The sequence below is a fragment of the Manis pentadactyla genome, chromosome 2 (assembly GCF_030020395.1).
Source record: "Manis pentadactyla isolate mManPen7 chromosome 2, mManPen7.hap1, whole genome shotgun sequence".
Lineage (NCBI taxonomy): Eukaryota > Metazoa > Chordata > Mammalia > Pholidota > Manidae > Manis > Manis pentadactyla.
Window position 1 is genome coordinate 173054320 of NC_080020.1, and position 11071 is coordinate 173065390.

The 11071-nt window shown below is 53.9% G+C and overlaps 3 protein-coding genes across 6 annotated transcripts; 1 reads left to right on the forward strand and 2 right to left on the reverse strand.

The window, feature by feature from the left end:
- The first annotated feature begins 1021 nt into the window (after positions 1 to 1021).
- MOGS (mannosyl-oligosaccharide glucosidase) lies at positions 1022 to 4777 on the forward strand. Its single transcript, XM_036930586.2, has 4 exons — positions 1022 to 1538; positions 1722 to 1948; positions 2405 to 2601; positions 2820 to 4777. The coding sequence occupies exons 1-4, from the start codon at positions 1187 to 1189 to the stop codon at positions 4561 to 4563; spliced, it is 2520 nt and encodes an 839-aa protein (XP_036786481.1). The 5' UTR covers positions 1022 to 1186; the 3' UTR covers positions 4564 to 4777.
- Positions 4778 to 4950: 173 nt separating this feature from the next.
- On the reverse strand, positions 4951 to 7439 carry WBP1 (WW domain binding protein 1). 4 transcript variants are annotated; one of them, XM_036930588.2, is made up of 5 exons: positions 7153 to 7367; positions 6726 to 6827; positions 6085 to 6187; positions 5782 to 5958; positions 4951 to 5613 (listed from the first exon to the last, which is right to left on the reverse strand). In XM_036930588.2, the coding sequence occupies exons 1-5, from the start codon at positions 7219 to 7221 to the stop codon at positions 5156 to 5158; spliced, it is 909 nt and encodes a 302-aa protein (XP_036786483.1). In that variant the 5' UTR covers positions 7222 to 7367; the 3' UTR covers positions 4951 to 5155. The 4 variants fall into 4 exon arrangements, with proteins under 4 accessions (XP_036786483.1, XP_036786488.1, XP_036786487.1 ...); XM_036930593.2 differs by lacking the exon at positions 6726 to 6827 and adding an exon at positions 6905 to 6992 and having other exon boundaries at positions 7153 to 7286; XM_036930592.2 differs by lacking the exon at positions 6726 to 6827 and having other exon boundaries at positions 7287 to 7439.
- A 429-nt stretch (positions 7440 to 7868) lies between these two features.
- On the reverse strand, positions 7869 to 10720 carry INO80B (INO80 complex subunit B). The gene is made up of 5 exons (XM_036930587.2): positions 10562 to 10720; positions 10137 to 10329; positions 9814 to 9932; positions 9482 to 9651; positions 7869 to 8482 (listed from the first exon to the last, which is right to left on the reverse strand). The coding sequence occupies exons 1-5, from the start codon at positions 10617 to 10619 to the stop codon at positions 7952 to 7954; spliced, it is 1071 nt and encodes a 356-aa protein (XP_036786482.2). The 5' UTR covers positions 10620 to 10720; the 3' UTR covers positions 7869 to 7951.
- Positions 10721 to 11071: the final 351 nt, after the last annotated feature.

The window sequence follows — 11071 nt, forward strand, 5'->3', positions numbered from 1 at the left end:
CTCAGGTATGTAATAAGCTACAATAGAGATGTGGACCAGGTTTTTTTATAGCAACTAAGGCAATTATAGCAATTATAGGCAATTATAGCAAGAAAGATAAAGGCAGGACTAACCACTGGGTTTTGCCAAAAGGTGATTGCTGAATGAGCAAAAAGTCTACCAGCGGAGGGTGGGGTCAGAAATCAAGATTATAGTGAACAGGAAGTAGGCAAGCAACATAAATTACTAGTTTTATATAATGAATTTGAATGGAAGGTGTGATAATACCTAGAATAAGAGTGTGTAGTAGGTTTTTTAAAAGGATGGTAGGGACTTTTACTTTATGAAAATACCTTTTATGCTAAACTGTTGATGAGACATTGGTAACTGAATCTAAGTTGCATTTCTGCACCACCATCAAATGTAGTGTTGACTTTTAAGTCAACCTGCGATGCAAATGCTACATCTTTCTCTGATCTGGACAAAAGCAATCCTTCCCCTAAGCTCCTTTGCATCCTGGGTTGTACAAAAGAAGAGTAGAAAAAGTATTCTTTAAGTGCATGCACCACCGTTTTCCTATTTGAGTGGAGCTATGTATTGTCTAAAGTCACAGGGTCGATCAAAGACACTGCTGGAAGAGATTCCAGGCTTCCTCTTGTGTCTATTCCTGCACCTTCCACTTAACTAGGAAAGAAATCATGGGTGTGGACAAAATGGTCCAGTCTGATTCAGATATATCTGGGATCCCAGCTAGCTTAGCCACTTCCCGGCTCCGGATAGGGCCATGTTAATGAACTTCCAGGCCGTGGTTTTCAGCCAGCTGATTGGGGCGGGGTGGAATACGACTAAATGTAAAACATTCTGCACAGCGTCTCAGGTTCTTAAAACATAGTTGTTGCTTAAAAAAAAAAAAAACAGTGTGAGATAGGTTTTCTCTACCAGCTTGTAAAACTCCGTTAGTACGCCAAATAATGACAGCGAGTCCCAGGCCGGCCTGCAACGGCATTTCCGGGCTTGGGGACAGAACCTGACGTGGCGGGGCGGGACTTCCAGCAGGATGCGGAAGCGGAGCGGGAGGCGCGGGCTAGCAGGTGCGGCTGACGAGCAGGGGTCTGTCGGGCGCTGTGCTCGAGCCGGGTAGGCGAGAAAACACCCGGGCTCGGTTGCCTCCTCCCCGAGACCCCGCGACACCGACCTCCGTGCCAGGATGGCTCGGGGCGAGCGGCGGCGTCGTGGAGCTCCGGCAGACGGAGCGCGGGCAGCCGAGAGGGCAGCTCGGAGCGGTCCCGCGCGACGGGACGGCCGGGGTGGCGGGGCCCGTGGCGCGGCGTGGGGAGCAGCTCTGGCCGTCGTGGCCCTGTCTCTCTCCCTGGGCCTGTCGGGACGCTGGCTACTAGCGTGGCACCGTGCGCGGCGGGCAGTCACGCTGCATTCCGCGCCCCCGGCCCTGCTTCCTGACTCTTCCAGCCCCGCCGTGTCCCCGGACCTCTTCTGGGGCACTTACCGCCCTCACGTCTACTTTGGCATGAAGACTCGCAGCCCGCAACCCCTCCTCACCGGTAAATGGGACCAGGGCCCAGCAGGCAGGAGGACTCTTAACCTGGGGGCCCCAGCTTCACGACCCAGCAAGGGTGGGGAGGAGTGGGTCAGGAGAGTGATGAAGAGGGATGACTGAAATTCTGGGAGAGCCAGAGGGACAGGTCCCCTGCTCTCTTTGACTTACGTGGCTGTTCTACCTCCAGGACTGATGTGGGCACAGCAAGGTGCCACCCTGGGGACCCCTAAGCTCAGGCACACGTGTGAGCAGGGGGACGGCGTGGGCCCCTATGGATGGCAGTTCCATGATGGTCTCTCCTTCGGGCGGCAACACATCCAGGATGGGGCCTTAAGGCTCACCACTGAGTTCGTCAAGAGACCTGGGGGTCAGCACGGAGGGGACTGGAGCTGGAGAGTGACTGTGGAGCCTCAGGTCAGGGCCTCAGGATGTCCTTAACCCAGCACTGACTCCCTCCATCCTTCCTTTGCTGCCAGAAAATGCAGTATGAGGTGAGGGATTAGCAACAGGGGTTCTGAATCAGGCTGCCTGGCCTAAAAACTTGCTTGTAAGACCATCTCTTTTTACCATTCCTAAGCCTTGGTTTCCTTGTCTGTAAAATGGAGATAAAAATACCACCTAACTCAGAGGACTGTTATGAATTAAATGAAATAGGTTGAGTTCTTAGCATAGTACATAGCACGAAATTACTGCATAATTTCCCAGAGAAGCTTGTTTATCTCTTGCCAATGGCTGGAGACCCTCAACACTGCCAGATATATGTTGTTAACCATGTTGCTCCTTTTGGTGTCCCTTTCCTTCAGTAAGCCTGATTCTCAAGAGAGAGTGTCAATCTAATGCCGTATTTTTCTGTCCTCCTTGGTCACCCAGGCCTCAGGTACTTCCACCTTACCTTTGGTGTCCCTGTTCTTCTATGTGGTGACAGATGGCAAGGAAGTCCTAGTGCCAGAGGTTGGGACCAAGGGGCAATTGAAGTTCATCAGTGGGCACACCAGTGAACTTGGTGACTTCCGCTTTACACTTCTGGCACCAACCAGTCCAGGGGATACTACCCTCAAGTATGGCAGGTAACTGGGGGAAGACAGTGAGGGGTATGGATGGCGTGGATGCTAACTTAGCCTGATTTATCTCTCTCCCACTCCACTCTCTTTCCACCAGTTCTTTCTTTTCTCGGCAGGCTCCATGTACATTGCCAAGACCCTTCTCATCTTGATCACCTCATATTTTTTAATCGCCACCACTTTCTCCTGAATAATATTTCCTGTTTTATCTTCTTCCCGTCAAGCTACAATGTCTTCTGGTCCTCCAACCCAGGACTTCCCTTGCTGACAGAGATGGTAAAGAGTCGCCTAAATAGCTGGTTTCAGCATCGGCCCCCCGGGTCCTCCCCTGAACGCTACCTCGGCTTGTCAGGATCTCTGAAGTGGGAGGACACAGGCCGAAGTGGGCAAGGACAGGGACAAGGGCAATTCTTGATACAACAGGTGACAGTGAAAGTCCCCTTTTCCATGGAGTTGGTGTTTGAATCAGGCAGTGCCCGAGCAGCAGGAAGCCAACCTCTGGAGCAGCTGGCAGGCAGCCTGCTGACCCAGGCCCTGGAGAGCCATGCTGAGGCCTTTAGGGAGCGCTTTGAGAAGACCTTCCAGCTGAAGGAGAAGGGCCTGAGCACTGGGGAGCAGACTTTGGGTCAGGCTGCCCTCAGCGGCCTCCTTGGTGGGATTGGCTACTTTTATGGACAGAGCTTGGTGTTGCCAGACATGGGGGTTGAAGGGTCTGAACAGAAGGTGGACCCAGCCCTCTTTCCACCTGTACCACTTTTCACAGCAGTGCCTTCCCGGTCATTCTTCCCACGAGGCTTCCTTTGGGATGAGGGCTTTCACCAGTTGGTGGTTCAGCGGTGGGATCCCCACTTTACCCGGGAGGCCCTAGGCCACTGGCTGGGGCTGCTTAATGCTGATGGCTGGATTGGGCGGGAACAGGTGCTGGGGGATGAGGCCCGAGCCAGGGTACCCCCAGAATTCCTGGTTCAACGTGCAGGCCATGCCAACCCCCCAACCCTGCTTTTACCTGTAGCCCACATGCTAGACAGTGGTGACCCTGTTGACTTTGCCTTCCTCCGCAGGGCCTTTCCCCGCCTGCATGCCTGGTTCTCCTGGCTCCATCAAAGCCAGGCAGGGCCAGAGCCACTATCTTACCGCTGGCGGGGCCGAGACCCAGCCTTGCCAACCCTGTTAAACCCCAAGACACTGCCTTCAGGGCTGGATGACTATCCCAGGGCTTCACACCCTTCAGCCACTGAGCGACACCTAGACCTGCGGTGCTGGGTGGCACTGGGTGCCCGTGTGCTGGCACGGCTGGCAGAGTGGCTGGGAGAAACTGAGGCAGTTGTGGAATTGGGCCCCCTCGCTGCTTCACTGGAGGCAGAGGACAGCCTGGATGAGCTGCACTGGGCCCCAGAGCTAGGAGTCTTTGCAGATTTTGGGAACCACACAAAAGCAGTGCAGCTGAAGCCTCAGACTCCACAAGGGCTGGTGCGGGTAGTGGGTCAGCCCCACCCTCACTTACAATATGTGGATGCCTTGGGCTATGTTAGTCTTTTTCCCTTGCTGCTGCGGCTGCTGAACCCCAGCTCATCCCGCCTTGGGTCCCTGCTGGACGTTCTAGCTGACAGCCGCCATCTCTGGAGCCCCTTTGGTTTGCGCTCCCTTGCAGCCTCCAGCCCCTTTTACGGTCAGCATAATTCAGAGCATGATCCTCCCTACTGGCGGGGTGCGGTGTGGCTCAATGTCAACTATCTAGCCTTGGGCGCTCTCCATCACTATGGGCACCTGGAGGGTCCTCACCAGGCCCGGGCTGCCAAGCTCCACAGTGAGCTCCGTGCTAATGTGGTGAGCAATGTGTGGCGGCAGTACCAGGCCACAGGTTTCCTGTGGGAGCAGTACAGTGACCAGGATGGGCGGGGCATGGGCTGCCGCCCTTTCCAGGGCTGGACCAGCCTTGTCCTACTAGTCATGGCTGAAGACTACTGACTGAAGGGGTAGGATGGAGGAAGCCAGGCCTCTTATGCCACTCAACTAGAGGGACAGGCTCTCTAGCTTCTGCCCTCAGCCTTCAGATACAGTGCTTCAAACCCTCCTCAGTTCATCTCAGGTGTCTCCTTATTGTCATCCCACATAGTCCTGGGGTGAATGTGAATTCAGAGTCTATTTTTCTAAATAAATTGGAAAACCATGCCAAACTCTATTACTTTTGCCAGCTTTGCCTCACCGAGAAGTCTCAGCTCAGTCCAGGCCTTAGGACTGCCTGCTGATCTTCAGAGAAGGTGGGGAAAGTGGCTATTATCTGTCCCCTCCAAATCCAGTCAGGTCAAGTGCAATGCAGTGAGTTGAGCACTAGTCCACCCAAATTCACCAGCAGCTGGTTCACATCTCTTTAATGAGATCAAAGGCTCCTGTCTTGGGGGTAGAGCTAGCACAGTCCCCCAAACACTGCCCCTCTCCTCAGACTCTAGCCTTCTCAGGCAGATTCTAGGAGGGCAAGGAGAGGCAAAGGAGAACTTGAGGAGTTGAGACCAGGGCTATTTCTGGTGGGCAAGTAACCCACAGGCCCTCCACAAACTGCTTATGGGATGTCCCCTTCACTGGAAGCCAGCCCCACAGGAGAGACCCCGGATTCAGGATCTAGGGGCAGTCTGCAAGGGGAGTGGTCCTCCAGATCTAGCGGAATGGCACTAGCCCTAGCCTTGACTGGCTCACCCTCACTGGAGTCAGGACAAGGGCACAGCTCGATACCTGAGTCACCAGTCAGGTGGCGATGGCGGCAGGAGGGTGGTGTGGGAACAGGGCTCACCCCTGCCCCAGGCTCACCCTCCTGACGTGGGGGCCCACTCTGGTGAGAGGCAACACCTTCCACATTTGTTCCCTCGCAGTGGGCAGGGCAGCTAGAAGCAGAGGAACAGCATGTGCATTCACCCGAAGCAGTCAAGGCGCAGCCTGAGGCTGCAGTGTAAGGAGGCGGCGGTGTCCCTGGACGGTGAACCACATCCTCATAGGCTGGGGGTTTGAAGGCGCTGAGGAGGCCTACGGGAAAGAATAGCATGGGTGGTTGAAGGCAAGCAGGGGTGGGGTGGTGGCCTCTTTCCTATTAGGGAAAGGTGTGTTTTGAAATGTCTGAGAAGAGAATGTGGGGATGATTCAGGGTCCTGGCTTGGGAGGAGCCGCCGGGAGCATGGAGCGCGAGTCACTCACGAAGGTCAAGCAGTGAACCTGCAGGGCCAGGGCTGGCCCCGTGGCAGGCCCCATTGTAGGCCAGCAGGTTGATCTCACGCTGACGCTGCTGGTGCTGCAGCCGGAGTTTAGCTCGTCGATGGCGGAAGGCGCAACAGCAGCTAAAGAGGATGAGGACAGTCCAGAGCAGCCAGAACCCTGCAAGGGGGTGAGGAGGGATGTTCTTAGATGGCTCCCGTGTGGAAGGGTCCTTGAAGGCTGGAATTCTGAGGTCCCAAGGAGGGTGGGTGGAAGGACCCAAGAAGAGCCCCCGTGGAGACTCACACCAGAGCTCATAATAGTAGGTGCAGCAGCCAGTCTCCCCGCAGCAGTGACCACTCTCACAGAGGTAGGGCTGGTTGTTCACTCCTGGGCACAGCATTCGAAGCTGGGAGCAAGGAGGCACTTAGAATCAAGGGAGACACCAGCCCAAGGCACTGTTCACCCACACCCCCTGCATGCACATACACGATCCTACCCTGTGAACCAAGTCTAGCTCAGAGAGCTCTATGGGGAGAGGGAGGAATGATGCTGAGAGGAGCGTTCAAATGCTTGAAGGGCTGTCAACATGGAAGAGCACTGGGAATAGCAAGGATCAGGCCAGAAAACAAGATGCAAGGTGTGAACAGACATACAAAGAGGCAGACTTCAGCTCTGTATATTGGAGACTGCTCTCACACTCGAGGCTGGCTCCCCAGGGTGTTCTCTGTTAAGGGAGTGTTTTGGCAGAAACCAGAAAACAATCTGAGCTACCTCAAAGTCTCACAATTTGTAAAGGTTTAAGGTAAATTCCAAAACTAAGGTGCTTTTAACCATCCCCTAGGGTCTGCCAGTCCCCAACCCCACTCTGTATCTTTCCACCCCTGGGTTTTAGGCTTCCTAGAGTAGAGGAGGGGCAGTGTGAAACCCAGAGCAGTGCTCCCAACCAGATGGGATTGCTGTGGATGATAAAGAATGGCATCCAGGGCGCAAGTCTGGATTCCAGCTCTTCTCCAAATTGCTCCCTCAACAGAAGACGCTGCGGGACTCTGTTGTGACAATAGACACACAGGAAAACATCACAAATAACTGTTGCAAGACAGAGGGCGCCTCCCTGGGGCCTCACTATGCCTCTGGTCACTGGAGAGCCACTGCAAGCTTCCATTGCAGCCACGGGATGGGGTCTATGAAGCTGCAGGCAAAGTCAACTGCATCTACATTACAAAGTTTAGACAGAATGGAAGGGACGTATTTAGGAACTTCACAGTACCTCTAGCTCCGGGAGTTCTTCCCCCACCCCCAAAAGGAAGGGACAAGGAAAAGGGTAAAGAGAAATAAATGGCTGTCGATAGGCTTTTGGAGCAGTTGGGATACCTGCTGTTGCGGCACCCGAAGTGCCCCCCAGGCCTCCTCGCTGTCGTTCCCGCTGCTGGCCTGAGCCATGCCTTCACCTACAGCCCCCTGAAGACCACAGCCTTCTCTGCAGCCAGCTGCCCCGCCCCTGCCACCTCTGCCGCCACCGCCATGGTCCCAGCCCGTCTCATCCTCGCTGCCGCCACCATCACTCCGCGGCCGGAGCTGCCATCCGGGGAGAGCTCGGCCAACTAGGTCCCAGGTTTCTCTGTCCTACCAATCGGCTTCGCCCTCCAGAGAACGGGCCAATAGGAGCGGACCAGAGGTTTCTCCCGGTGACCAATCTACTGCAGCTTCTCTGCGACTCTCCCAGACAACAGGAGCTCGCGCAGACAAAGAGTGAGGTAAGTTCGACCCAAGGCTCTGACTGACAACGACAATAGCCAATATGGACAGCATAACTATTATCAACCAATGAACAGCCGTCCAGAAGAGCAAAGTTCCTGCTGATTGGACTAAACCCTATTTTCGGAATGACGTCCAAGGCTCTACCACCCCAGGTAATCCCGCTGGAAAACGTGGGGTCCCAAAAGTCAGGCATAGTCTGAGTGCACAGAAGCCGGTCTTCATTCGGCCTGGTGGACGTTTCGCAGGCGTCGACTCAAGCTCCGGTGGGGGCCATAAGTGCGTAAGGGGATTTGGCCAGCCCATACCCCATTCCCCCAAATCTGTACGAGTCGAGGCACCGGAGGAAATTTAATAGGATGGGGAATACAGTGGAATTGGGGAGAGAGCACAGAGTCTCGGTTAGATAAGGGTCTTAGGTAGCCAAAAGGGGGGATCCGGGGCCCTCTGGGCCCCCCAACCGCATCTGCAGGTTGATGCGGTAGCACTGAAGGCTGCAGAGCGCCTGGCCGGTGCGGGAGCAGGCATAGCGGCGCGGGTGGGGGCAGCCGGGGACAGAGCATCGAGGAGGAGGGACAGAAGCAGATGGCCGCTGAGACATTGGCACGGGGGCGGGGATTCCAGGTGGGAAGGAAAGGGTGGAACCTTGTGCCCCACTGCTGTAGCGCACCATGGGGGCCGGGGCTGAGGCCCGCCCTCCCCGCCGCTCGCCCCGCGCGGCTCCTCGGCCTCCCCGCCCGGTGGGCGCCGCAGTCTTGGTGAGGCGCTCAATAGTCTGGTTCTTGTGCTCCTCCGCCCGCCGCGCCGCCTGCAGCCGTCTCTTCCGCGCCCGCTCCTCGCGCTTCAGCAGCATCTCCTCCGTGAGGACTGGGGCTGGGCAACCCCCAGCCACAGGCAGCGGCAGAATAGGGGAAGGCTGACTCCGCGCCTTCTGGAGCAAAGCTCGCTGGGGAGAGACAGATCGGGTGGTGTTAAGAAATGGAGAAGTGTGGTCTTCTCGAATGGCGTAGCAGGAACTTAAAAGCAGGGTCTTGAGGAGCTCAGGCCTTAAGAGAACGGGTGGAGAGATGAGCACCCTCTCCAGGAGACCTTAACACTGCCTCGTCCCAGGTCTCCCGACTTTCATCTTTAGATCCCTGATTCTCAAGTGGAAAAGCATTAGTAATGTTACTTGCCTACCCTGTGTACCAAAACGATACCGCCTTTCCAGAGGTTTTGTTTGTTTTAAATATTTTTATCTCAATTCATAGCAACAATTGGATAACTCAAAAGCTCGGGGTGATCCTTGGTTCCTTTTGTTCCTCCCAGTCCCCCAACAAGTGTCTATTTCCAATATATATTCAGAAATTCAAAATCTGATTTCTCCATCTCCACAACTTCACCGTGGCTAGAGCCACGACCATTTCTCACCTGACTACTTCAACAGATTCCTAGCTGGTCTGTCTTCTCTCCTTACCCCCACTAAGAAGCCAACATAATCTATTGAAATATAAATAAAATATATTATTTCTCTGCATACAACCTTTCTGTGGCTTAGTCACACTTATTCTTCTCCTTGACCACTACTGGCATGTTTCACTCTTGGGGCCTGTGCACCTGCTGGTCTCTCTGCAGGTAAAGCTCCTCTGGTATTGGAAATGTTATTTCTTCAGAAAGTCTTCCCTGACTACCCTATCTAATGTCTCTTTTCCACCACTTTCTATATCATCGCCCTATTTTTATTATAAACCTTACAGCTTTTCAAAATTATTTACTTATTTACCCCCTCACTCTCTCTCTCACACACACACACACACACACACATAGAAATACAAGCTCCATGAACACAGAAGCCTTGTCTGTCTTTTTTCACCACTGATATCCCATCCCCACTGTGTGGCAAAGTTCTTGGAACCTGGAAAGTTTGCAGTACATATTGGCAAGTGTAAAGAATGAAACAATTTACCTGTCGAGCAGTGAGCAGCCGCTCATTGATCTCCTTCTTGAGCTCTCCATTGTCATCAAGCTCCCCTTTCTCCAGGGCATCCAGCCACCTCTGTTCCTCTTCTTCCTCCTGACCCCCTAAGCCCCCGGTCAGGTCCTGAAGTGGGGAGGGGGACAGATTACTGTCTTCATCTGTAAAAGAAAATTGGAGAGCTAATTGTTTATGGATGGGGAACCCTAATTTGTCCCAGTTAATACTGGGACACTCAAAATTCCCACCCTCCTCAGAACAACCCTTTTTCTGTAACAGGTATAATGAGAAGCCCAGTTTCCCCACCTCCAGATCCTTCTCACCCAGCCAGGCACGGTACTGCTCAAGGGGAACTCCTTCCATAGGTTCCTCTTCATTGTCCACAACCATTAGGGGAGAGGGTGACCGAGGTCCCTCAGGGATCACAGTGAAGGTAGGAACACTGCAGAGAACCACTCTGTAAGTTAAGCAATTGTCTTTTCCTGCTCAGAAGTTACATCCAGCCTTCCCTACACCCTCTTGGGTTCTTGCTGCCTTAACCAGAAGTCACCGCGTCCATTCTGGAAATGGAATGCCCAGCCAGCTTCTTCTATCACTGTCTGCTGCTCAAGTTCCCCAAGTAAAACTTTGGCTCTCTTGGCCTCACCTTTTGGTGCCCAAAACCTGTCCGCCCAGCTTGATTTTGAGTTTAAGCTGAGGCTTGGGAGGAGACGACTGCGTGGGCCCAGCCTCCTCTTCCTGATGGTGCTTCTTCTTGTGTTTCTTCTTGTGCTTCTTGTGCTTTTTTTTGTGCACTCCGTGGCCGTGGGTACCGGCCAGACTCAACTCCAGCGCTTCCCCTGCGGAAGGAAAAGCCTGTCAACGGTGTACGGCAGGAGTCGGGCGGGGAGAGTCCTGAAAGACCCAAAACTCCTGAGGGGTCCCCCTCTTCACACGATACTCTGTTACCATAACAACAGCCCCGCCTTTAGCTCTCCCACCGGCGGCGAATACCCTGGAAGCTCTGAGGAGAAAGAAAGAAGAGACTCCTTTTCTAAGAAGGCCTATGTTGCTTTATCGACTCACGCTTACCCGGCTCAGGGGCTTCCATTGCCCCAGAGGTGCTCCCGCGCCGCCACAGCTTACTCATGGAGCCCTGCAAGGAAAGGTGAGTAAAAGTGGTAGAGACACAGGCAGGCAAGCCTTTTCCGCCCCGCGGAAGAACTGACTCCAGTAAAATAACCGGCTACTTCCGGTGCCTTGCTACCATGCTTGTGCGGGGCACGCTTTGCGGATAAAATCCTCCTAGAGAAACAAAGATCCTTCCAACAAAAGTTCCGGCCCTGAGGCCGGAACTGCGTAGCTTTCGCCTTCCTCCTCCAGGCATTGGATTCCAGAAACCAGGGCGGGCGATTCAATTCGTTACACTCAAGCGTGGTGAGTGTATACTCTGGACTAACTTCGTTGCTAGGCTATGAGGATACAGAAATGAATATGAATATTTTACTTGCCTTTGAGGAGCTCACATTTGGGTGGAGTACATGAGAAATTATATTGCCAACAAAATGGCAGAAATGCTTAATAGCATAAGTGTCCTACGAG